This window comes from Macrobrachium nipponense, chromosome 21 (genome assembly GCF_015104395.2).
Source record: "Macrobrachium nipponense isolate FS-2020 chromosome 21, ASM1510439v2, whole genome shotgun sequence".
Classification (NCBI taxonomy): Eukaryota; Metazoa; Arthropoda; class Malacostraca; order Decapoda; family Palaemonidae; genus Macrobrachium; species Macrobrachium nipponense.
The window spans coordinates 29072558-29099932 of record NC_087212.1 but is presented as its reverse complement, the minus strand read 5'-3'; the positions used below and the strand labels follow the sequence as shown (position 1 = coordinate 29099932).

At 46.8% G+C, this 27375-nt stretch overlaps 1 protein-coding gene across 6 annotated transcripts in view; it reads right to left on the bottom strand.

Moving 5' to 3' along the window:
- Positions 1-26980, bottom strand: part of LOC135197882 (protein shisa-5-like) — a 137825-nt gene extending 110845 nt beyond the window's left edge. For 2 of the 6 annotated variants that reach the window (XM_064225088.1, XM_064225090.1), the window contains exons 1-2: positions 26753-26979; positions 16443-16617 (exon numbers count right to left, since the gene is read on the bottom strand). In XM_064225088.1, coding sequence (XP_064081158.1) covers positions 16443-16617; positions 26753-26816 — 239 coding nt within the window. In that variant the 5' untranslated portion in view covers positions 26817-26979. Of the gene's footprint in view, positions 1-16442; positions 16618-26752 lie in introns of all 6 variants that reach the window. The other 4 variants (XR_010310674.1, XM_064225089.1, XM_064225091.1 and 1 more) reach the window with 4 other exon arrangements.
- Positions 26981-27375: the final 395 nt, after the last annotated feature.

Here is a 27375-nt window from a genome sequence, read left to right as displayed (position 1 = left end):
CCAGGGGGGGGTAAGTATTGCTACTTCTCCTTCCATTGCAGCCCCTTCTCCTATTGCAGAACCTGTAGATCCAGCGAAAGAACTTGCAGATCTAAAAGCAGCCTTCAAAATAATGGAAAACAAAATGGCTGCCATACAAGGTAAGGCTAGTGATTTGTCATTAGACAGTGATATAAGTGTCCCCAGTGTAGTGGAGGGGGCATCTGGTCGGCTCAGCAACGCTCCTAGGTCTAGACCTCTTCCAAGCTCACTGCCCAGAGGAGAAGGAATGTCGAAAGCCGAAAGGAGGTTGTGGGAGAAATCCCCACCGATCAGGTGTCCCTTCGGCGGTTTCTGTGACACCCCAGACTGCCAAGGACAGCTATTGTAAAAGCGTCCTACGTGAGTGTTTCTCGTCGTCGGGATCTCATCACCGCCGACGTGATTGGAGAGATTCCGATCGATCTCGGCCTCTCAAGAGGAGTTGGAGGGCGCCGACTATTGACTCGAGCCCTGAAAACTTCCCTGAGGAGTCTCCATCGGGAGTTAAGAAGGCGAGAAGAGCCATTCTTCCAACCAGAGTGAGAAGGAGGCAGGAGGTGGAGGCTATGGACTCCTCCCCTCCTCCTTACCCTCCTCCCGAAGAGGATAAAGAGGAGGCTACAAAGAGGTTCATGATGGCGATGCAGGAGCAGATTTCGTCATTTGTAGGAGTCCTGTCAAAGGAGCCTCCTAGAAGGAAAGACACTTCCCTTCTATTAAAAGATCCTCCAGACGTATGGAGGTATCTACCTCCAGGATCGATACTCTACCCGAGGTGAGGTTTCCTGTACGAACCTGGATGAAACAATCAGACGTCTGGCACCGGCCAGGAGTGAGGAGTCACCCAGGAGGCAGGAGCCAAGAGCCAGGAGTGAGGAGTCAACCAGGAGGCAGGAGCCAAGAGCCAAGAGTGTGGAGGCATCTAGGCAAGAGGCAAGAGCCAGGGAGGCTAGAGCCAGGAGGCAAGAGCCAAGAGGCAAGAGCCAGGAGGCAAGAGCCAGGAGGCAAGAGCCAGGAGGCAAGAGCCAGGAGGCAAGAGCCAGGAGGCAAGAGCCAGGAGGCAAGAGGCAGGAGCCAGGAGGCAGGAGTCAAGAGGCAGGAGCCAGGAGTCCGGAGTCCGGAGTCAGGAGGCAGGAGTCCGGAGTCAGGAGGCAGGAGTCAGGAGGCAGGAGTCAGGAGCCAGGAGGCAGGAGTCAGGAGGCAAGAGTCAAGAGCCAGGAGTCAAGAGTCGGGGACTCGGTCCTGGAGGTTATGACTCTTCGCCAAATGGGAGCTCCTCTCCTTCAGAACATAGGAGGTCTTGGAAGGACTCTTCCTCAAAACGGGAACGTTCTCCTTCGTCGGATCGAGGGTTAGACGAGTTGTCTGACGACGATCCTCCTGCTAATGAGGGACTTTCTAGTTACAAAGTCTTGGCCTCTTTACTACTACAAGAGTTTGGAGATTCTCTTAGTCCTGCAGCTCCTCCTTCTCCTCGTTCGCTCTTTTCGAGCTCAGCTACGGCTAAATCGTCGGCCTTCTTGAAAATGAAGCCTGCGATATCAATGAAGAAGGCACTCCATTCTTTAGATTCTTGGATGGACAAGAAGAAGGAGTAGGAAAGACGGTATTCTGCATGCCTCCTTCCAGATTGCACGGGAAGAGAGGTATTTGGTATGGGACAGGAGAGACTATGGGTCTTTCTTTACCCGCCTCTGCAGATGCCGACTTTGCCAGTTTAGTGGAGGCCTCTAGACGTCACTCCTTAGGATCGGTCAGAGCGACGTGGAGCACTTCAAGAGTTGAACCCTTTCTAAAGGGACTTTTTGTCACTTTAGAGGTGTTCAATTTTCTGGATTGGTCGCTCGGAGTTCTGGCCAACAAATCTAAGGATCCGGAGTTTCTGAAGAACCCAGAAATTCTCCATAGCGTGCTGTCCTGCATGGACAAGGCAGTAACAGGACGGTTCTGGTGAAGTGGCTTCACTTTTCGGTGCTGGTCTCCTGAAAAAGAGATCAGTGTATGGTTCCTTTTATCGAAAGGGGTTTCTCCGAGCCAGAGGACTGCCTTACTGTTCGCCCCGCTATCAGATCATCTGTTTCCTTCTCAGTTAGTCAAGGATATATCTCGCTCACTAACTGAGAAGGCGACACAAGACCTACTTACTCAAACGTCCAAGAAAGGACGACCGGTAGTGGCGACGGTTAAGAAGGAACCTCGTCCTACTCAGGGCAGCCCTTTCGTGGAGGTGCAACGGCTCGTCCACCTGCCAGAAGAAGAGCTCTGAAAAGAGAGGAAGGTCTTCATTTAGACCATTCAAGAGATCTAAGTGACTTGTTGCTCCTCCAAGCACCAGTGGGCGCCAGACTCCTGAACTTTGCAGGAGTATGGGAACAAAGGGGAGCCGACCCTTGGTCAGTGTCGGTCCTGAAGAAGGGATATGTAATCCCCTTCGACGACAAACCGCCCCTAACATCTACGCCTCGGGAACTGTCAGCGAGGTACAGAGACCCGTTATTGCGAAAGACTCTCCTTCAGATGGTGGAGCAAATGTGGGAAAAAGAGGCCATCGAACTGGTACAAGATCCACACTCCCCGGGATTTTACAATCGCCTTTTTCTAGTACCAAAGGCATCGGGGGTGGAGGCCAGTTCTGGACGTAAGCGCTCTGAATCGCTTCGTACAGAAAAAGAAGTTTCGTATGGAAACGTCCGCCTCTTGTCATGTCGGCGCTTCGCCCAGGAGATTGGTATGGTCTCTCTGGACCTGCAAGACGCCTATTTCCACGTTCCCATTCACCATCAGTCAAAGAAATATCTTCGCTTTGTGATAGGAGACAAGATCTTTCAATTCAGGGCTCTGTGCTTCGGTCTGTCTACAGCCCCACAAGTATTCACCAACCTGATGGCGAAATGTAGCAAGATGGCTTCACTAGAGGGGATAAACATCTCCCTCTACTTGGACGACTGGCTGATCAGGGCCAAGTCGAAGAGTCAGTGCTTGGAGGACTTGGAAGTAACAAGAAACATGATAGATTCGCTAGGGTTGCTCGTCAACCTCGAGAAGTCAAAAACAACTGATCCCCAGCCAGAACTTGGTCTATCTGGGGATTCAGATGGATTCTCGGGGTTTTCGGGTATATCCTTCGCAAGAAAGAATCGCTCGAGGTTTGTCGAGAATCTCAAGCTTCTTAGAGAGAAAGACAGCTCAGCGAGGGATTACCTGAGCCTATTAGGGACCCTGTCCTCATTGGAAAAGTTCTTCTCGCTAGGGAGACTTCACCTTCGCCCTCTTCAGTTTTTCCTCAAAGAGGTGTGGAACTGGAAGACGGGTCAACTCTCGGACATCTTCCAACTTCCACAAGAAGTAAAAGATCATCTGAGGTGGTGGATCCCTCAGCTTCAAAAGAACGAAGGCTTATCGCTTGCTCTGCAGAACCCAGACCAAGTGTTGTTTACCGACGCTTCGGAGTCGGGATGGGGAGCGACGCTGGGAGCAAGGGAGGTGTCAGGCACCTGGACAAAGGAACAGGTGTCCTGGCACATCAATTGCAAGGAACTTGTGGCCATACACCTAGCCTTAAAGTCCTTCGAAAAGATAGTCAGAGACGGGGTAATACAGATCAACTCAGACAAACACCACGGCTCTGGCTTACATAAGAAAGCAAGGAGGCACGCACTCGTTCTCCCTCTATCAGTTGACAAAACACCTGTTAACCTGGACGGAAGAAAGAGGCATAACTCTCCTCACAAAGGTTTGTTCAAGGGATCAAAAATGTGAGAGCGGACAGACTGAGCAGGAGAAACCAGGTCCTTCCCACAGAATGGACTCTTCACGAAGAAGTGTGTCGAAGTCTTTGGTCCCTGTGGGGGAGACCTCACATAGACCTGTTTGCGACGTTCCTCTCCAAAAGAATAGAGAACTTTTGCTCTCTAGTAGAGGATCCGAGAGCCTTCACAATAGACGCGTTTTCTCATGGATTGGTCGGGTGTGGACGCTTACGCCTTTCCCCCGTTCAAAATCCTGGGGGAAGTGCTCAGGAAGTTGTAGCTTCGAAGAGCACGAAGTTGATACTCATAGCCCCATTTTGGCCAGCACCGGATGGTTCACGGGAGGTACTGGAGTGGATAGTGGACTTCCCCAGATCGCTTCCAAACAGACACGATCTACTCAGACAACCCCACTTCGAGAGGTTTCATCACAACCTCCCAGGTCTCGCTCTGACTGCCTTTCGACTATCGAAAGACTTGTCAGAGCGAGAGGCTTTTCTCGCGAGGCTGCGGGCTCTATCGCTAGAGCCCGCAGAGCTTCGACGAGAAGAGGTATACCAGTCAAAGTGGGAAGTCTTTAGGAGGTGGTGTAAGGTTCAGAAGCTGTCCTCCTTCAGTACCTCTATAGTGAATATTGCCGATTTCCTCCTCTTTCTGAGAAAGGAGTCACACCTATCTGTCTCGACAATAAAAGGATACCGAAGCATGCTGTCTTCGGTTTTCAGGAATCGAGGCCTAGACATTGCTAACGACAAAGATCTACACGATCTAATTAGATCTTTTGAGACTCGAAAGCAGCTACTCCTAGAACACCTAGTTGGAATCTAGACGTGGCCTGAAATTCCTTTCATCGGACAAATTCGAACCTTTACATCTGGCGTCCTTGTTCCGCGACGTTACTAGGAAATGCTTGTTCCTAGTGGCTCTCGCTACAGCCAAGAGGACGAGCGAATTACACGCTCTGGATCCACGGTGGGGTTCAAAGGAGATGCTGCCATCTTGTTCTTTCCAGACAATGTTCTGGCAAAGAATGAAAACCCATCAAAACCTTGGCCCAGAAGTTTTGAGGTAAAAGGCCTATCTAACCTGGTAGGCAGAGAGATAGAGAGATCTCTCTGTCCAGTGAGACGCTCTTAAATTCTATTTAGAGAGGAAGAGACAGATGGGAGCTTGTCAACAAGGTCTTTGGTGTGCAGTGAAGAACCCCAAACGACTCATGTCCAAGACGCCTTGGCTTTCTTTGTGAGAAGCGTTATTACGGACGCTCACAAGAACTGCTCGGTGAGGAATCCCTTCGGTCTTCTAAAAGTCAAGACGCATGAAGTAAGAGCAGTAGCAACGTCTTTGGCGTTCCAAAAGAATATGTCTCTGAAGAATATCATCGAGACTACATATTGGAGGTGCAATTCAGTGTTTGCATCTCATTATCTGAAGGACGTGAGAGTGACCTATGAGAAGTGCTTCTCGCTAGGCCCTCCTTTTGTATCAGCAGATACAGTACTGGGTCTTGGAGCAAAGACTGATCCTTAATTTTGTGTTTTTTATCGTACATAAACCCTCTTTGCAGATATGTGCTTGGTTTTCTAGTAGCAAGCTCACTACTGTCGCACGGGAGCAGAGTGGTCATTGCTGGTAGGCGATCAAGGGTATGTATGACTAGAGGGGAGTACAAAAATTTTTTTTTTGTAATATTTTGTAATGAAATGTTAATTATGTTTCGAGTTTTTTTGGTTGTGTGAGGAGTTCGGGGATAACTCCTTACAATCTTAGAACTAACATGGATGTTAGGATCAGGTGATCGGGATCGGTTTGTGCTCCTTGAACAAGGTGTATTGTCATGTAAGTGGAATAGCACCAATGACAAACCCAAGGCCTTTAGGCTCTGCGAGTAAGCTGGATAAGACCCCATTGGCAGACCCACAAGAACTCTTAGCCATAGATCATTATCTCGCTGAGGCTCTTGAGGCTAAGCAGACTACAAGGCAGTAGCCGCGAAGTCTTCAGCCTAATAAAGGTAGAACCAAGGTTTATAAATACCTACAACATATGTTGTTTACCTGTCTATTTCAGTAGTTAGCTGTCTCTTACCCACCACCAATGGGTGCTAATCAGCTAAGTATATATCTGGCAGGGAAGTTGAATGTATAAAAATGATATTGTCATGTTACAATAAAGTTTTGTTTTTATACATACTTACCTGACAGATATATACGATTAATAGCCCACCCAGCCTCCCCGCAGGAGACAGGTGGAAGAGAAGAATTCTGATTAGAAAACGGGGATGGTTCCTAGTCCTGCCACCCAGGGCAGGGCGGTAGATCACCTGACCTACCTGTAGCGTGTGCCGCGAAATTTGAAATTCTGTCGGAGACGACGGAGTCTATAGCTAAGTATATATCTGTCAGGTAAGTATGTATAAAACTTTATTGTAACATGACAATATCATATTGTTGAGTTGGGACTAGTTGGGACTTTGGCAGATTGATTAGAATAGAGTTCCTGAGCTAACTTCAAAGTATTTGCAGATCTCATGCAACTTAGTTCTGTCGCAGCAGCGAAGAAGCCAATTATCCAGATAAAGGGTGATGTTGACCCCATCAGATGTAGCCAACCCGCCACAGACAGAATGCGAGTGAACACTTGGGGAGCCATTGATAGACCGAAGCATAGGGCCCGAAACTTTAAGATTGGTGGGAACCGTCGCTAATGCCTCTGTCCAAGCATGAGAGAACTCCTAAGAGGTCGGAAGAAACCAATGGAGAAATTGCTGAAGTAGCATCTTGAATTTTCTTACCTAGGTTAGCCAATAGTCCACTCCATAAAACAAATAACTTCTAAAAGCTTTAAAAGGAGGTGGTCGATCTCAGCCGAAGAAAACCTGATTTTTGCCACTGTAAAAGCCGATCTCCAAGAAGACTCAATAAGTCCTGAGAAGTCCCCGTGGGCAGAGGCAGAAACACCCAAAGAGGGAGACTCCCCAGTGAAATATACAAATGTCTTCTCTTATTCAAGCAAGAAGGAGGGAAAGAGAAGACTGCTTTCCATTGTGCTCTCTTTTCTGCTACCCAACTTTCGACCTCACCCATAGCTTTCTTGGTTGAAATAGAAAACACTAACTGAGGGAGATCATGAGATTCCGAAGAAACTTTACTCATCTGAAGAGTTGTAGTTGGAGGGGCAGGAGTAGCTGGCTTGAAAAGTTGGGATAACTTTTCAAGAAAAATTGCAAAAGAGCGTCATAAGCCGACGGTGGTTTAGAATCTTCTGTAGCAATTTCTTCCTCTTCCGCAGAAGATACCGACAAATAAGGGTTGAGCAGCCAACCAAAGGAAAACACAAAATACAAGGACCCGCGAGCAGAATCGGTGCCGCGAATGACTCCAGTTCAGGTGAAAATGGGAGCTCTGGCTCTAATGAGTGCTCCTGCGCCCCTGAAAGTCTGTGTGTCAAAGTCTCAGGCGCCGATGGGCAGTCCTGCATCAATGAGGGATTCGGAGTCAAAATACGCTCGGAAACAGAGACATGGTTAATAGGAACAGCACATACAGGAGCCACAGCATGGGACAATTCATGTCCAGGAGTCCTAGGCCACTTGTGAACTGTAACTGGTACAGCTTGAAGGGCCAAACTCAACACTGGTGCCGAAGCGCGCACCGATCTCAGATGCTTACAACTCGATACACGTCTGAAAAAGCCTCCTTCCGAAAGCTTATCAGGGGTCGACTGCCCATGGGCAGACCCCACCGACCTCCCTCGGGCCTCCAGTATGACTTCTCCCAGGTGTGAGGGAGTATGTCAGGGACCTTCGCCTAGGAGAATCAGCAGCATGGACAGCCAGGGCCTCCACGAACACTACTTTTTTCTTTATTGAAAAGCGTACACACTGACTCACCTAGCTGAACAATAGTTAGCTAACAGCTCACACTTAAGTTCAGACTTTGCGTCTTGACTGGCAATGGCACTGGATTGGAAGCATGGGAGTCGGGAACAGGATTAGGTGGAAAAGAGGAAAGACTGGGTTTTGGGGACAAAACAGAAATCACAGGCACTTGAGAGGAAGATTCCTGGCTGGTTAAAGACCTTTCGTACCTAGCAGTAGCCTTACACTTCCTATCTTTTTCTAACTTTAAACGGTAAGAAGATAGAACCCTCAATTTTTTTTTATCCCAGCCTATACACTCATTACAAGTTAAATCAATAGTGCAACCTTGACCCCTACATCTACACAAACAGAATGAGAATCATACTTTGCTTTAGTTAACTTGCAGCCTTTGCTACAAAAACTGACACTCAACTTACTAAAGTCAGACATCGCAAGAGAAAATCTCAAAATAACAGAATAAATGCTCTAAACTAGTCAAAGTACAGTTAATTATGCCTGACTAGTTAATAAACATCGAATAGAAATGACAAAAGAATCTGAGTACTTCACCAAAGGTACTGGAAACTCTCGGCAAACGACGAAATCCAAACTCAAAGAAAGATACAGCTCACGACCTTCATTGGAAGCCGGCAGAAACAAATTTGAGCTTCTTTGCCGAGTTGCTTACCTATTCCCCCAGTAGTGGGTGGGGTACTGACCTACACCAAAACAAAAGAATCGCTGCCACGAATTTCAAAAATTTAGCTACCAGTACTTAAAAATACCTAGCTATGTAATTACTTGGTAAGTTACTTAAACAAAATAAAAATGATATTGTTATAATACAATAAGTTTCATACATACTTACCTGGCAGATATATACATAGCTAAGACTCCGTCGTCCCCGACAGAAATTCAAATTTCGCGCCCACTCGCTACAGGTAGGTCAGGTGATCTACCGGCCTGCCCTGGGTGGCAGGACTAGGAACCAATCCCGTTTTCTACTCATATCTCTTCCACCTGTCTCCTTGCGGGGAGGCTGGGTGGGCCTAATCGTATATCTGCCAGGTAAGTATGTATGAAACTTTATTGTATTATAACAATATCATTTTCATACAATCAACTTACCTGTCAGATATATACATAGCTGATTGGCACCCTTCGGTGGAGGGTAAGAGACAGCTACTACTAGAATAGACAGGTAAACAACATCTGTTGTAGGTATAAATTAAAAACCTTGGTCCTACCTGATAGGTGGTAGACTCCGTGGGTGTTTTCCCCGTAGTCTGCATCACCTCAAGAAACTTTAGCGAGATATGTGATCTATGGCCAAGAATTCTTGTGGGTCTGCCGAAGGGGTCTTATCCAACCTTACTCGGCGAGCCTGAAAGGACTTTGTCAATGGGTGCTGATCCACTTACATGACAACACACCTTATTAAGGAGCAAACAATCAATCCCGACCACCTGATCCTAACCACCATGTTAGTATTAAAAATTGCTCAGAGTTATCCCCAACTCTTCGCAACAACCGTAACTCAAACCACAATGCACAAGTACACAATAATTTAAAAAAAAAATTTCTATTACAAGATATCACAAGAGTTCCTTACGAACTGAAGTGACTGGACGCTTGTGCGACAACTGCACTTGTTCAGAAGAAAGTCTAGAACATATCTATATTTAAGGTTTCTATTACAAGATATCACAAGAGTTCTTACTGAACTGAAGTGACTGGACGCTTGTGCGACAACTGCACTTGTTCAGAAGAAAGTCTAGAACATATCTATATTTAAGGATTGTTGTAAGCTCCTGTACCCAGGATTGTGCCCGCAGACACAAAAGGACCTAATGAAAAACCTTTTTATTGTCATTTTTCATAGGTCAAGACGCACGTCCTTCAAATAGTGAGCCGCAAACACAGAATTACATCTCCAATATGTCGCTTCCAAGATATTCTTCAGCGACATATTTCTCTGAAAAGAGAGAGACGTTGCACTGCTCTCACTTCATGAGCTCTTACTCTTAGGAGTTTTAAGGAATCGTCCGTGCAAGCCTTATGAGCGTCCATAATTACGTTCCTGACAAAAAAGGCTAATGCATTCTTAGACATAGGTCTTGATGGATCCTCACTGAGCACCACAGGCCTTGTCTAGAACCTCCCAACTGTTCCTTTTTCTTTAAGTAACACTTTAATGCCCTTACTGGGCAAAGAGACCTCTCCGGTTCCCTGCCGACGAGACCCGATAATCCTTTTACTTCGAAGTTTTCTCGGCCAGGGTTTCGAAGGATTTTCATTCTTCGCTAAGAATAATTCCTTGAAAGAACAGATGGCTGAATCTATATTGAACCCGACTTTGTCACTAAGGGCGTGCAGTTCGCTAACCCTTTTTTGCCGTTGCCAGTGACAAAAGGAATAAACATTTTTCTCGTTATATCACGAAACGAGGCCAAATGTAGGTGTCAAATCTCTCTGAAGTCAAGAACTTCAGTACTACGTCTAGATTCCAGTTAGGGGGAGAAGTCATTCTATACTTCTTGGTCTCAAATGACCTAATCAGATCATGCAGATCCTTATTGTTTCCCAAATCTAGGCCTCTATTCCATAAAGACGGCCGATAGCATACTCTATAGCCCTTTATCGTGGCTACGGAGAGCTGCGACTCTTCCCTCAGAAATAACAGAAAATCAGCTACTTTCTGCTACAGAGGTACTGGAGGAGGACAACTTCTTTGACTTACACCACCTTCTAAAACTTCCCCACTTGGATTGATAAACCCGGATAGTGGAAGTTCTCCGGGCTCTAGCGATCGAGCTTGCTGCTTTACTAGAAAAGCCTCTCGCTCTGACAAGTCTTCATAGTCGAAAGGCAGTCAGAGCGAGAGCGGGGAGGTTTTGATGAAACCTCTCGAAGTGTGGTTGTCTGAGAAGATCCCTCCTTTGTGGAAGGGATCTGGGGAAGTCTACTATCCACTCCAGTACCTCTGGAAACCATTCTTGAGCTGGCCAAAAGGGGGCTATCAGGGTCATTCTTGTCCCTTGAAGTCACAAACTTCCTGAGTACTTGCCCCAGAATCTTGATGGGGGAAAATGCGTAAACGTCTACTGAGACCAATCTAGTAGGAATGCGGTCTCTACTGCTAGAGCTCTGGGATCTTCTACCACTGAACAGAAGACTTCCAGTCTCCTCGAGAGGAACGTGGCAAAGAGGTCGACATGAGGAGTTCCCCAAAGAGACCAGAGCTTGAGGCAAACTTCTGAGTGGAGGGTCCACTCGGTATGAAGGACCTGGTTCCTCCTGCTCAGCCTGTCCGCTCGTACGTTCCTTTTACTCCCTGAACGAACCTCGTCAAGAGAGAGATGTTCCTCTGGGATGTCCACAACAGAAGTTCGTCTCGTGAGTTCGTAAAGGGCATACGAGTGAGTACCTCCTTGCTTCCGAATGTATGCTAGAGCGGTTGTATTGTCCGGATTCACTTGAACTATTTTGTTGCAAACTAACGGTTCGAAGCTCTTTAGAGCTAGGTGTACAGCTAGCAGTTCTTTGCAGTTTATGTGCCAGGACACTTGAAGAGCATTCCAAGTGCCTGACACTTCTCTCTTTCCAAAGTTGCTCCCCAACCTTTTTTGTTTCCGACGCTCGGAAAACAATACAAGGTTTGGGCTCTGTATTTCCAGGGAAGTACCTTTGTTTTCCCTCAGTGGGAGTAACCACCATTCTAGATGTCGTTTTATCAGATCTGGAATGGGAAAAAAGTCCGAGAGTAGTCCTGTCTTCATGTTCCACGAACTTCTGAGGAAGAACTGAAGAGAACGGAGATGAAGTCTTCCTAGGTGAAAGAACTGTTCGAGCGAGGAAAGAGTCCCTAAAAGGCTCAACCATTCCCTCGCCGAAGTCCGTTCCTTCCTTAGGAAGAGAGAGACTTTTTCTAAACCTCTCGCTAGTCTCTCTTGAGAAGGAAATACTCGAAAACCCCGAGAATCCATCCGAATCCCCAGATAGACCAAGTTCTGGCTGGGGATCAGTTTGGGACTTCTCGAGGTTCACGAGTAATCCTAAAGTCTTTATAAGGTTTAGTGTCACATTCAGGTCCTCCAAACACTGTTCCTCTGACTTTGCTCTGATAAGCAGTCGTCTAGATTAAAGAGATATACTGATTCCTTTCAGATGAAGCCATCTCGCCACATTTTCAAAAGGTTCGTGAAAACCTGAGGCGCCGTCGACAGGCCGAAGCACAAGGCTCTGAATTGGAAGATCCTTCCCCCCGTCATGAAACGGAGGTACTTCTTCGACGAAGGATGGATCGGGACGTGAAAATATGCGTCCTGAAGATCCAGACACACCATCCAATCCCCTTGGCGAAGAGCCGCCAGGACTGAAGCAGAGGTTTCCATGGAGAACTTCTGTTTTTTGAACAAACTTGTTCAGAGCGCTGACATCCAGAACTGGTCTCCATCCCCCGAGGCTTTCGCAACCAAGAAAAGACGATGTAAAACCCCGGGGAGCTTTGATCCAGCACAAGTTCTATAGCTCTCTTGTCCACATCTGATCCACCATTTGTTGAAGAGTATCTTTCAACACAGGGTCCTTGTAATTGGCGGACAATTCCCTCGGAGTTGACGTCAGGGGAGGATTGTCCAGGAAAGGAATGAGATATCCCTTCTGAAGAACCGACATCGACCAAGGATCTGTGTCGATGCGAGTCCAGGCTTCCGCAAATCCCCGGAGCCCTGGCACCTACTGGTGTTTGGAGGAGCGCCACTTCACTTTTCCCCTTTTAAAGGGGCGGAACGAGGCTCGACCTCTCTTCTCGGCGTTTTCCTTTTAGCGGTAATCTAGTTGGAGGGCCGCCTCGAAAGGGCCGAACAGGAGTAGACGCCACTTTCTTTTGCACCACCATTACTGGTCTCTTCTTCCTGGACGATTGCAGGAGAAGATCTTGAGTCGCTTTCTCCGTCAGCGATCGGGAAATATCCTTCACCAACTGTGACGGGAACAGAAAATCAGACCTAGGGGCGAATAACAAAGCTGCTCTTTGTGAGTGTGATACTGCTTTCGTCAAGAAAGCGCTAAACACAGATCTCTTCTTCAAGAGACCTGCTCCAAACAAGGAAGAAACTTCCCCTGAGCCGTCTGCACCGCCTTGTCAATACATGACAGAATTGCTAGGAGAACATCCGGTTCTAGCCCTTCAGGGGCATGAGCCTTCTTGGACATCACCCCAAGGGACCAATCCAGGAAGTTAAAGGACTTCTAGAATGTGAAAAAGTCCCTTGAGGAGATGATCCAACTCTGAAAGGCCCCAAGTAATCTTAGCCGTGTGAAGGCTATGTCTCCTGGATGCGTTCTACCAGACTGGAAAAGTCAGCTTCAGCTGAAGCAGGGAGAGTGAGACCCATATTCTCCCCAGTCTGGTACCAAATCCCTCTCTTGCCAGTCAGTCTAGGGGGAGGCATGCAAAAGGACTGTCCTTACAAGCTCCTTCTTAGTAAGCATCCAGTTATCAAGCGATTGCAGAGTCTCTTCATAGAAATCGTCGGTCTCATCTTCACGAAAGCCGACGATTTCGGAGTCTTCGAGCATGAAAACAGAGAACGAGGCGAAGGAGGAGGCGGCAGGGATCAATGCGTCCGTCCGGAGAGGAGAGCTGTCAAGACTTTGTAGTTCGACAGTCCTTCCTTACTGTGAGACTCGTCCTCTGATTCCTCTTCCATAATTCGGAGCAGCAGGTTAGAGACCGCACGTTCTCGTTCCTGGTCTTCTTGTCCAACCATTCGCTCTTACTGTGGGGACAAACTCCTAATAGGAGGGGAGGGGCTAAGAGAGTGTAAAGAGCTCCTATGTTCGACTGGCTCTTCGTACTTGGCTGGCGCCTCGCGCCTGGCTGGCGCCTCGCGCTTGTCTGGCGCCTCGCGCTTGGCTGGCGTCTCGCGCCTGGCTGATTCCTCGCGCTTGGCTGGCGCCTCGCGCCTGGCAAGATCCTCGCGCTTGGTTGGCGTCTCGCGCCTGACTGACTCTTCGCGCTTGGCTGGCGCCTCGCGCCTGACTGGTGTCTCGCGCCTCTGAACCGTCTCGCGCCTGACTGACACCTCGTGCCTTGTTGAAGACTCGCGTCTTCCTGAAGTCCCCTCCTTGCGTGACAGATGTTTCTTCTTGAGCCTCACGCTTGGATGAATGCTCACGCCTGTTTGTAACTCCTCGCGCTCGGCTGAAGCTACTGATCTGGCAGACGTATCCCATCTGGGAGAATCCTCTCGTCTGCAATGCGTTTCTCGCTTGTCTGACTCTCTCTTAGAGGACGCTTCTCGTCTGTAGGACGCCTCGCGCTTAGCTGTTGCTACGCGCTTGTCTGGCGGATCCATATCTTCCCACGGAGTCTCTATCTGAGATCCTCAAAAGACTCACGTTTTCGCAGGAGCTCACTCCTGGTGGGGAGAAGGAAGACGAGTCTTCTTGACCGGCAGTCTGACGTCTTTCTTACGAGGAGGATCCTTCGAAAGGACTCCTACTAGGGCGGAAAGCTGTTTTCCTGTACCGCCAAAATGATCCTTTTGGACGCTTCTCCTGCGTCTTCTTGACGGAGAGAGGTAGACCTCGAGGCGTGTTGCCCCACTCATGGAACGGCGAAACCCTCTTCGCCTTCTTGATAGAAGGAGGTTCTTCTTCCGAAAAAGCGTTCCGGGCTTGAATCCAAACCAGGATCTCTCCAGTGCCTTTTCAGGGGCCTGGACAGTCCGAATCCTTCCACCCTCGTTTAGGAGAGGGAGAAGCGGACGAAGAGAAGCCACTCTCCTGAGGACGCTTTTTTTCGATAGCGGTCCTGAGCAGGCTGTCTATGCACAGCACCTGCTGAAGGGACGCCTGACCGGGGGGAATTCTCCACAACCTCCGTACGGCTTTCGACTTTCCTTCTCCTCTGGGCTTGGGAGCTTGGAAGAGGTCTAGGCCTGGGAGCGTCGCAGAGACGGTCAGACGCCCCCTCCACAACACTGGGGACACTCACTTCACTAAAGTCACTTTCACCATCCTTACCTTTTATGGTAGCCCTTTCGGCTTTCATCCTGAGAATCGTAGCCTTCAGTTCAGCAATTTCCGAAGCTGAATCTGAATGTACAGTCAGTGAGGGTCCTGATAGAGAATCATAATTAAGAGAAGAGTTAGAATTGTCTAAAGGCTCAATAGGCCTTGTACAACTACCCGCCATCTTAGATGCAGCCCTTCTGACTCTATCCCTTTCTAACTTCTTCAAGTAAGAAGTTAGAGTCTTCCATTCCTCAACATTCAACCTTTCACACTCATGACAGGTGTTAGAAATAGAACAATCAAAACCCCTACATTTGCGACATACAGTGTGAGGATCAACCGAAGCTTTCGGTATCCTCACCTTGCAGCCTACATTCACACACATTCTCACACAAACACTTGAATCAGACATTCTGAAGAAAAAATCAAAAAGCAAGTCCAAATCCAGTCCACAGTAGCGAATGCCAAAACAACGATCAGGTACTTCACCAAAAGTCCACAAAAAGATGATCAATTGCTTAGAAAAGCGAATTCCAGTCAAGAGGTTGGCAGCAACGATGTTGATACCACCGGCGACAGAAAATATATGAGTAGAAAAACGGGATTGGTTTCCTAGTCCTGCCACCCAGGGCAGGCCGTAGATCACCTGACCTACCTGTAGCGAGTGGCGCGAAATTTGAATTTCTGTCGGGGACGACGGAGTCTTAGCTATGTATATATCTGACAGGTAAGTTGATTGTATGAAATTATGAAGAACTGTTCAGTAAAATAAAATTAACTGAAATCAAATATTCTGGATTAAGAGCAATATACATAGTACAGGAAAAAACCTATTATAATGAAAGCCATCTGCCCAAAAAAAAGTAAAGAAACCAGACTAAATTACAACCACTGTTGCCAAAGAAAATACATTGGCAAGAACTTTGTCAAGTTGTTGCCAAAAAGTCAGAGTACAAGGTGGCTGTTGGAGGGACTCTTGGTCCAAGCAGTGCTGGTCTCACAGGTTTGTCGTCTTTTGAGAATATAAGGGTGAGAGATTGGGAGGCCGGTGTGGGCTACAATGAGGGCATATGATAGATGGATAAGTGATGAATGCATTTCATTTCCAACTGATGTATTTCCTCCTATTGATAAAAACATAAGATAGGAAATTTTATGAAAATGCAGCCTTCTGATAAAGATTATAAGTCTAAACATTTCTCTTAGTAATGGGAACTACTTATGGAAGTGGACATAATGAAAACCATTCATCTTGTTTTGCCAACTGTTATTTCTTCATGTGCAATGGAGGAATGGGTTTTTATTAATTGTGGGCTACAATGAGGGCATATGATAGATGGATAAGTGATGAACGCATTTCATTTCCAACTGATGTATTTCCTCCTATTGATAAAAACATAAGATAGGACATTTTATGAAAATGCAGCCTACTGATAAAGATAAGTCTAACAGTTCTCTTAGTAATGGAAACTACTTATGGAAGTGGACATTAATGAAAACCATTCATCTTGTTTTGCCAACTGTTATTTCTTCATGTGCAATAAGGGAATGGGTTTTTATTAATTGTTTGACATTATCCCCACTGATATGTCATAATCGTCAGAAATCTGTCGGATGCTACCTGAAAAATGTAATACGTAAATGCTGGGACGAACATTTTAAGCTATATTAATACAAATTAATAAACATCTGCAGCAAGCAATTAAAAATGCAACCCAAACTACAGTACACCCACAATAAGAGTACATCACATAAAGCCTTAAGTTCAATAAAAGGGAAAAACTTACATATCAATGACCTGGTTCACCACATCTTCATTAAGACCAAATGGAGTTTCACAGCAAAAGCGGTTTTCCTTTCCGCCACAACAGTAAATTTTATCTTTACTATCAGTTGGTTGCGGGCATGAGAAACGCTGGGTAAAGCCGAATGCGACCTCTCTCTCACAAACCAAGGCTGAAACTAAAAAAAAATATATATCAATATCACCTAAACTAGTTGAAAAAATTACAAAATTTTAATTAATTTGTATTTTTCATAACTAACAAACCTAAGGTCTCAACTTTAGGATAAATCATCTGGCACCAGCTGGAAACCAGTTACAAACAATCAAAAATTACATATGCAATGATGAGGTGGAAGCTGATCAGCGACCTCACTCAAACCCTGTGACTAATTTAGTCTTTTTGCCAACCCAGGATTACAAGCGGGGCAGCTAGAGATGGGCAGTCAGTGTTATGGGAACGAATAAAGACTCTTGTACTCACTGCTTAAGTAAGTACTTTTGTGATTTACAGTCATTGTTCAAACATTATTCTTGGTTAGTTTATTCAAAGCGATGTCTCCATGCCTGCTTTTAGTATGGAAATTGATTTTTCTTGGAGTTTTACTGCTTTTGATGTAGAAGTAGTCTTTGTTGATCAATTGTTATTTGCATCTAAGTGTCTCTACCTAACAACCTCACCCCTTCTTACCAACTCATGCCTTCTACACACACACACACACACACACACCGTTGATCAATTGTTATTTGCATCTAAGGGTGTCTACCTAACAACCTCACCCCTTCTTACCAACTCGTGCCTTCTACACACACACACACACACCCCACCCACAGTGGACGTAGTCCAACTCGTCCCATCGCCAAGTCGGCCCATTGTGACTACCAACTCGGTTCACTACAAGCTCGGCCCACTACTAGCTCAGCCCACTATATACCAACTCGGCCCACATCCAAATTTACTTTGTTAAAGCTATTTTTATTATTATATTGTGTGTTATTTTCTTTTATTGTGTTTTGTTCTCTCTTTTGAGATCAGACCTGAAAAAGGTCTAGTTTATCTCTTTCCAAGTAACGTTGTAAAAAAATCTCTGAGGTAAGTAAAATACAGTTTGAAAATAGAAAGAGTAGTCTTTATAAATAACAATGATAAAAAGTAAAACATATTGCTAAATGCTTCTAAAAAATGATATTGTAATGATACAATTAAGTTTGTTCATACTTACCTGGCAGATATATATATAGCTGTATTTTCCGAAGTCCGACAGAAATTAAAAACTTACGACACACGTAGTGGGAGTCAGGTGGTTAGTACCCATTCCGCCGCTGGAGGCGGGTATCAGGAATCATTCCCATTTTCTATTCATAATTTTTATTTCCACTGTCTCCTGATGGAGGTGGTGGGTAACTTAATTATATATATCTGCCAGGTAAGTATGAACAAACTTAATTGTATCATTACAATATCATTTTGTTCATGAAACTTACCTGTCAGATATATATATAGCTGAATCCCACCTTTGGTGGTGGGAGTAGACAGAATAGAAGATTTTAGGAAACATATATATGCAGATAACTGATATCTTGATTCCTTACCTGTTAGCATAGCTGACTTCGTGGTTACTGCCGCGTAAGTCTGCTTTGTGCTATTAGAGTTGCCAGCGAGGTAGAGACCTATATAGCTGGTGCACTCAGGATGATCTGTCAACGGGGGCGTGACCACGATGTGACTAGACCAATTTGACCATACAATGAGGGCAACGAAGTAAAAAACCACCTGGCCTAGTCTACCAAAAGGTATACCACTAAACTAGACTAAAGAAGGGAGATCCGCCTCGGGCGGTCAACCCCACAACCAAAAAACACACCCGGTTAAAAGCTCACCTAACCACTAAAGGAAAGGATGAGTGCTACCTCCTGCCCCCAAAACAGTGTCTGCAGCGACGTATGGTCCAAGCGACGAGCAATGTTCGTATGTCGCTTTCACCTCCCGACAAGGTAGTGTGAAGCGAACACCGAGTTGCTCCGCCAATATGTGGCACTCAAAATGTCACTGGAGTGCCATATTCCTGTGAAACGCTATCGATTTAGGTCGAAATAGCCCTCACCTCGTGGGCATTCACTTTTAACAGTTTCATGTCACTATCACTACATGTGGAATGAACTTCCTTAATGGTGTCTCTCAAGAAGAAAGAAAGCGCGTTCTTTGACATGGGAAGATCGGGCTTCTTAACCGAGCACCACAAGTTGCCCGAAGGTCCTCTACAGTCCTTCGTTCTGTCTAGATAGAATTTGAGAGCCCTGACAGGGCACAGGACTCTCTCTGGCTCATTACCCACGATCTCTGTCAAACCCTTGATTTCAATGTCTTGGGCCAAGGGTTGGACGGGTTTTCGTTCTTTGCTAAGAACAAAGGGCTAAAGAACAAACAGCATCAGAGTTCTTAAACCCAACATGCTTGCTTATAAGCCTGGATCTCACTAACTCTCTTCTTCCGTCCGCCAGACAGTAGCATTAGCAAAAAGTTGGTCTTCCTTGTCAGGTTTCTAAGCCTAAGCTTAAGTTGGGGAGCGGTTCAAAAATACTGGACGTCAAAAACTTTAGAACAATGTCTAAGTTCCAAGAAAGGACTCTTGGTTGGGGGGTACCTCAGAAGTCTCGAAAGACTTAAGAAGATCATGAAGGTCTCTGTTGTTGGCTAAGTCCAGTCCTCTATGCCTAAAGACTACAGAAAGCACACTTCTGTAGCCTTTTATGTAGGCACCGCTAAGCGAACTTCATTTCTCAAGTAGAGAAGGAAGTCTGCGATCTGGCTCACAGAGGTAGAGGTGGAGGAAATGTCTTTCTTCCTGCACCAGCTCCGGAAAACAGCCCACTTGGATTGGTATACGGCAATAGAAGAAGGTCTTCTTGCCGTTGCGATTGCTTTCGCCACTGGTCTTGAAAAACCCCTCGCTCTGGCCAACTTCTGGATAGTCTAACGCAGTCAGACTCAGAGCGGGGATTTTTTGTGATACTTCTCGAAGTGGGGCTGTTTGAGTAGATCTATCCTTGGAGGCAGAGTCCTCGGAAAGTCTACAAGAAAGGACATGACCTCTGTGAACCAGTCGGTCGCTGGCCAGAAGGGGGCGATGAGAGTCATCCTCGTTCCCTCTTGATGCCCCGCGAATTTTTCTTATCACTCCCCTAGGAACCTTGAACGGGGAAAGGCATATACGTCTAGTCCCGTCCAGTCCCAAAGAAGGGGCGGTCTACTGCTACTGCTCCTGGGTTCTAGAAAAAACTGGTGAGCAGTACAGCGGGAGTCTCGTTGTCCTGGAAGTTGCGAAAGATGTCTACGAGAGGACATCCCCATAACTTCCACAACCTCTGGCATATTTCCTGATGAAGAGTCCACTCCGTTGGCAGAAGTTGACCTTGTCGACTGAGCAGATCTGCACGGACGTTTTCTACCCCTGATATGAATCTCGTCAGTATAGAGACGTCGTGTGCCTTCGTCCCATAACAGGATCTCCTTTGCAAGGAAGAACAGGGATCGAGAGTGGATTCCTCCCTGTTCTTGAGATATGCCAGGGCTGTGGTGTTGTCCGAGTTGATCTGCACCACATTGCCGGAGACTTCGTTCTGAAAGAACTGGAGCGCCAGATGAATTGCTGCCAGCTCCTTGAGGTTTATGTGCCAGGACACCTGTTCCCCTCTCCAGGTGCCTGACACTTACCTCCCCCCCAGTGTTGCTCCCCACCCCGTGGAAGACGCGTCGGAAAACAACACTAGGTCTGGGGTTTTCTGAAGCTTGAGGGAAAGACCCTCTGCGGAGCTTCAAAGGGTCGGTCCACCATCTTAGGTGTTCCTTTACCTCTTCTGATAACACCAGAATCGAATCCAAAGTGTTTTGTGCTTCCAATTGTCGGCAAGGAAGAATTGAAGAGGTCTGAGGTGCAACCTCCCTAGGGAAACAAACTTCTCCAGTGAGGAAATGGTCCCCAGCAGACTCATCCATGCCCTCACCGAGCATGAATCCTTCCCCAGAAAGGTTGACACTTTGCTTGGCAATCTAGTTGTCGCCCTGGGAACGGAAAAAGCCCGAAAAGCCACTGAGTCCATCTGAATCCCCAGGATAAAGACTGAGAAGGGGTCAGATGTGACTTTTCGAGGTTCACCAGAAGAAACCCCAGGGACTTCGTTAACGTCAACGTCGTGTGAAGGTCTCCAGACACCGGTCTTTCGAGGAGGCTCGTACGAGCCAGTCGTCCAGGTAGAGAGAGATCCTGACATTGGAAAGATGAAGCCACCTCGCAATGTTCTTCATCAGTAGGGTGAATACCATGGGAGCAGTGCTGAGTCCAAAGCCAGAGCGACCCTGAATTGGAAACACTTTTCCTTATTCCAGGAAAAACAAACCGGCAGGTCAATTTCCTCGGTGGACTGGGGGTGGATGGGGACGTGGAAATACGCGTCCTGGAGATCTAGTGAAGCCATCCAATCCCCCGGTCTCAAAGCTCCCATCACTGACTGAGGTGCTCCATCTTGAACCTCTGCTTGATGACAAAGAGGTTCAGGTTGCTGACATCGAGTACCGGTCGCCATTCCCCCCCGACTGCTTTGGCACCAGGAACAGTCTGTTGTAAAATCCGGGGGAATTCAAGTCGGAGACCTGTTCTACGGCGTGTTTCACGATCATCTGATCTAACAGATCGTAAAGCACTTGTTGTTTTTCTCCCCGATAGGAAGGAGACATGTCCCTGGGTGTCGTAGACAGCGGGGGTGGTTTCAGGAATGGGATCCGGTAACCCTTCTTTAAGATGTCCACGGACCATTTGTCCGCACCTCTCTCTCCCAGGCTTGCGCAAAAAGCTGAAGCCTGGCTCCAACCGGTGACTGAAGGACTTCTGCTTCACTTCTTGTTCTTGGCCAGCGCCGTGGCTCCTGCCTCTGGAAGTGCCTCTTCCTCGAGGGGCTGGTCTCGAGGAAGAACTACCTCGAAAGGGCTTCGATTTTTTGATAATCGAAACTCCCGAGGACGAAGGAACCGCAGGTCTCCTTGAAGATTGTGCGAGGAGATCTTGCGTGGCCTTCTCCTGTAGACTGGTCGCAATGTCTTTTACCATAGCCTGGGGGAAGAGATGATCCGAAAAAGGAGCGAAGAGCAAGTCTGCTTTCTGTGATGGAGAAACAGATTTCGCTGTAAAATTGCAAAACAGGGATCTCTTCTTCAAGAGCCCTGTGCAAAAGTGAGCTGTAAGCTCCTCCGAACCATCTCTGACGGCCTTGTCCATGCACGACATTACGCTGGACAGCTCCCCCAGACTAATCGAGTCGGAACTCCTAGACTTGGCATCCAGAACTCCCAAACACCAATCTAGAAAGTTGAAGACCTCTAACGTCCGAAAGAGGCCTTTAAGGTGGTAGTCCATTTCCGTAGTTGACCATGAAACTTTCGAAGAGGACAGGTGAGACCTCCTCGAGGCATCCACAATGCTGGCGAAGTCTTCCTTGGGCTGACGAGGGAAGTCTAATACCTACGTCTTCTCCCGTCTCGTACCAAATGACCAGCCATTCCCAGTAAGTTCTCGAAGGTGGCAGGGCAAAAGAAGTCTTTCCCTGAGACTTCCTTTTCTCCATCCAGTCATGGACCTTACGAAGGGCCCTCTTAGTTGAAAGGGACTTCTTCATCCTGACGAATGCCGAGACCTGTTGATCTTGGACGAAGAAGTTGTGAGGAGGAGAGCGAGGAGCCTCCGGGTGAAACGTCTCTCCAAACTCTGATTGAAGAAGGCAGGTCAAAACCTGGTAGTCGGAAGAGACTGCCGCCAAGGTTTCATCGTCATCCACTTCAACCGAAGCGTCACCTAACACTGCTTCCGACACAGGTGAAGTTGGAGGCAAATAGGCTGGACCAAGACTATCTGGTCTAAGTTTCCACGAGGCGCGTTGCTGTGAAGTGGAAGGTAAAGCTGACTCATTAATAGGAACTCCGGTCGAATCTCTAAGACCCGGAGCAACTTGCAAAGACTCATCACAAACAGGTGGGAGGCGACGAAACTCCACATCTTCGTCCACCCGAGCGTCCGCTGGCGCACACCTGGCGTCCACTGGCGCACACCTGGCGTCCACTGGCGCATACCTGGCGTCCACTGGCGCACGCCTGGCTGCAACTAGCGCGGGATTGGCGTCCACTCGCGCGCTGCTGTCGTCCGCTGGCGCACGCTTGGCGTCCACTGGCGTGCGAATGACATTAACTAAGGCGCGCTTAACATCTCGTGCGCTCCTCTGCTTCCGCCTGGAAGCACTCTTAGATGCAACTGGCGTTCGCTTGGCTTCCGACCGAGCGTCAGGAAACGTGAACTTGCACCGAGCGTTCACGCAAGTATCAAGCTCTCGCACCGCAAGCTTACGAGCGGGTAATACCGCTTCATGCGCCGAGCGAGCAAAATCCTCTTCACGTCCTCCAGAGAGCCGCTGGGGAGTCGCACGAACTCTAGCAGGCGAAGAAAGTGGAGAGATAGACGAGCGAGGAGAGGGAGAGGGAGACCTTCTAGATCTCTTCACAGGAAGACGGTCATCCTTTCTCCTGGGAGTGGTTGCGGTCCCTTTCTTAGCAAGAGCATCAGCAAGCTGTTGCTGCAAAGAGCGCAGGATCTTCTCAGTAGGAGAGGATGCCTTGTCAGGTGACTGGCTGATCCTGTGAGAAGGCGAGGGGCGAGGGGACGCCTTCTTCCTTCTCCCAGAAACTGCCGTAGCACGCGCTCGAGAGCGACTGGGCGCTCAACAAAGTCATCATCCGATGACATCCTACGCTTCTCTGTGGCGGGAAAGCAGCGAACACACTCTCAGGCGAAGATCGCCTCTCGAGAGCCAAAACTGGACGTGAAGCGTCACGATCACCAACGCTCCTTTTCAGCGGGGGCGTGAAATAGAATGCGAGCTCCACCCTTGTGCGGGAGGAAGCCTCTGAAGAAGAGAAACACTCTTCAGGAGGCGTGCCGTGCACGCTCCTCTTTGGCAGTTTGTGTAACGTCCACAGATACTGCCGAAGGCACGTCAGATCGGTGGGCGTTCCTTCCCCGTAACCCTCATGCTGGCTTTCGACATGCCCTTCTCCCCCTGAAACCTGGGAGTCCGGGCAGCGGTCTAGGCCTAGAGGCGAAATGGGGCCGATCTGACGCACCCTCCACCAACGAAGGAGCACTGTCACTGCACTTTGCACCTTCACTTTTGCCTTCTAAGGCGAGCACTTTAGATTCTAAATTACGAATCGACTCTAAGATAAGTGTAAGGGTATTACCCTCTACAGACACTGCTTCAGGGCCAGAAGGCAAACACTACAGGGTTAGGAGTAGTGATTAAAGGAGGGTTAGTAGGAGAAACATGAACTTCCTGCCGTTTACCTGAAACGCTCCTGGAGGAAGACCTCCTTAACCTATCCCGTTCAAGCTTACGCAGATAGGACTCATACGCTCTCCATCCAGAATCAGAAAAGACACTCACATTCCTTGCAGCGACTTTCATACATGCAATCATGCTCTCTGCAACTCTTACACAAAGTATGAGGGTCTACTGATGCTTTCAGTAGCCTACCTCGACAATCACTCCTGGTACAAAACCTGGCGCTAGCCGAACTAGAACCAGACATCTTATTTAAAGAGAAATCAAGCCAGAATCAATCAAATCCACAATTAACGTGTGCCTAGCCACCGATCCAAAGTCAAGATACCAAAAAATCAAAAAGGGGGTACTTATAGTAGCCAAGTTTCCTAAATTCAAGACGGAGGTGCTGAAAACTGTGTTTACAACACCGGCGACAGAAAAATTGATGAATAGAAAATGGGAATGATTCCTGATACCCGCCTCCCAGCGGCGGGAATGGGTACTAACCACCTGACTCCCACTACGTGTGTCGTAAGTTTTTAATTTCTGTCGGACTTCGGAAAATACAGCTATATATATATCTGACAGGTAAGTTTCATGAACAAATAATAATGTATGTATTATGAAACATAGATGGCAATATGATGAGAAACTACCTTCAGTAATTGTCTGGCCGATCTTTCATCATTATTATTTTCGTCCCATAGTTTTACAAGTTGGCCGTGATGTTTATCATACATATGTTGCTGCTTTCTCAAAACCTTCCCTTCTAACAGCAGCCGCTCCTGTGAATTAACTATCTTTGCCTCATCATGTAGGAGCTTTAAAAGTAAATAAAAATTTAAGTTTCCTTTCCTTGCCTTTAAGTTTATTCTGTTATGCCATCCCTAAACATCATTATTTGTTCTGATGCTTCGACCTAAGACGCACCACGTGTGAGGAGGCCAGTAGTTACATCCATCACATTGCAGTGCTTCCTGTCATATGTAAAGAACACGTTACACATGACATTGAGAGTATAAAGTTAATATATGTCATTGGAGTACTATTTACTCTAAAGGTAAATCATCTTACCCGACGGGGACAGACAGTTTCACAGCATATCAAGCACTGGTCAGCCATGTTGTCCTAGCTTCTTGAAGTCTAGCAGTAGGTTTGTAAACATATCAATTAGGCTATATAAACTATGGTTCAGTTTCAAAAATTATTCAAAGCCTTGAACTACATATATGAAACAACTATTACAATGAGACAATGAGACACTTAAGTGCTTGTATAAAGAAGGTTCCTAACCAGTCTCTCTCTCTCTCTGTATGTGCGCGTGAGTGTGTGCGCACGTCCGTGCGTGTGTGTTGGCAGCCTCTCTCTCTCTCTCTCTCTCTCATCTACCCTTCCTCGTGTTTATCTCCCCTCCATCCGGTCCCCTCTCTCTCAGTATTCTTTCTTTTCAAACAATTAGTATAACAACCACCAAATAATTTATAATGTTTAGGGAAACGATTTTGTCCTATCATTGTTTCTAAATGCAGTTGTTATTATAGTCATTAAATAATGTTTGGAAAAGAATAATTAAATCTTTATGCCTATCATTGTGTATAGTAAAGATACAGAAAAGTACTAGCAAGAACATATTCAGTGTATGTGGAAGAAAAGGAAGCAAGATTGACGAACAAATTCTGTGCTGTTGCAAAAGCTATACTGGAAGACTTCCTCTGATCTGATCTGACCTGTCTAAAATGGGCCGAGTTGGACCTATTTGCCCACACAGTACCCCACCATCCCTCAGCCACTCCCTTCCATGGAACATATGGCTCCCTGAGGGTTTACGTATCCGTTGCCCTCTACCAGAACACAAACACGGCCAATGGTCCCCACTATACCTAGCTAGAAATACCACAGTGTTTCCTGATTAGGTACTACCTATTTTCAATACCTGGCAAATGAATTCAATGAACTGGACACTGAATTATAGAAATGCTTGGTTACCCTAATCCATTATTTCATCCATTATCACAATAATGGGGGACATAGGTATGTAAATGACAGAGGGTAGGCCTAGTACCTACCTACTCCCTTTGGGTATGGTGACACACGCAACTAAGGTATGAAAAATAGAATAACAGTGTTTCTCCACATTTCATGGAAGAGTTATTCAGCGCCTTGGAAATGCTGAATATGATTTATGAAGAGGTCTAGTAGTACCTATCGCCAAATACCTAGCTTCAAACCAAGTCAGTCTCAATTACTAGCCTACTACCTAGCTACTTGGTAGACCCGTCATGAAAGCAACCCATGGGGAACACCGGGGTAGAATGCAACCCATCAACGCCTTGCGAAATTAATGCCGAGGCATCTGCGTCCACGTCTCATCAATAATCAATTAGCAGCTCTGCGAACGTTCAATTAACGTCATCCTGGCGTACGCTGGTCACCATTCCTTCCCCTTACGGCCCGACATACCAATCGGTGATACTTTGCCCTTAACCCATTTTGCGAAAAGACAAAGAAACAAAGAAAATAACGGCCGACTCAGATCCTGTGAAGGATTTTCTTTATTAGGTTATGACGTCAGTCATTAGTTAGTCACTGTCCTCACGCAAGACTCGCCTCTAACTCCCGGGGCCTTCCTTTCCCTCTTGACCAAGAATGTTACTGTAGTGTACCCGAGGTGATTCACCAGTTCCTCACCACACCTCCTCCATGCTAAAAGCGGTGTTTCTTTGGAGATTTCCATAACTAGTTTACCTAAATAGTCAAATAAAAACGTTTAATGTTATTAAATGTAGGTTAACAGGAAGCTTAGCCAGGGGGAAATCTCATTCGTGACGAAGGACATGGCCAAATTCGAGGCCTCCTCTTTTTTTTTTTTAGGTAGACGTTTCAAGATGGAATAGGTAGCCTACCGTTTAACCCCCAGGAATTTCATACAATAAAGATCACTTTACTCACCTTCACCGAATGTGAGGATTAGCACGAAGGCCGTCAAGCCCACGGAAAAGAGGCCGCCCTTCATGGCTTTTATTCGTGTCAACAAATGAACAAATGTCACAACACACTCGTCGTAAGTACGTCCTTCCTCTCGAACTCTCACTCCTACACTGACTGACTGAGAGTGAGACTGGCTGGCTCAGCGGCTGGCTCTGGCTCTGCACTCACTCACACAGTACACTCACTCACTCATTATCGCTGATGGTGAATGTGCAACAGTCAAGGCGCTGAAAAGGCGAGAGGGGCTTGACTTTTAATGGATGTGACTAAGAGGGATCAGGTGTCATAATAGAGCTCCGTATCACATCCAATCCCTCGGCTTTTATGAGAAAGGTTGATTGCTGAAGACTATTGTAATGATTAAACCATCCTAATTACATTAATTATTTTTGCAAGTACTAGGCTACTGCGTGAAATGCTGGTGAAATATTCTATCTACTACCTCAGTTACTTTAATTAGTTATGCAATCAATGTATAAATAATGATCAAATATTGTCTGCTGTCTAAACTACCCTAATTACTTTCATTGTCTAAAGACGTGCTGTACGAAATGATGATGAAATACGAAATATTGTATATACCA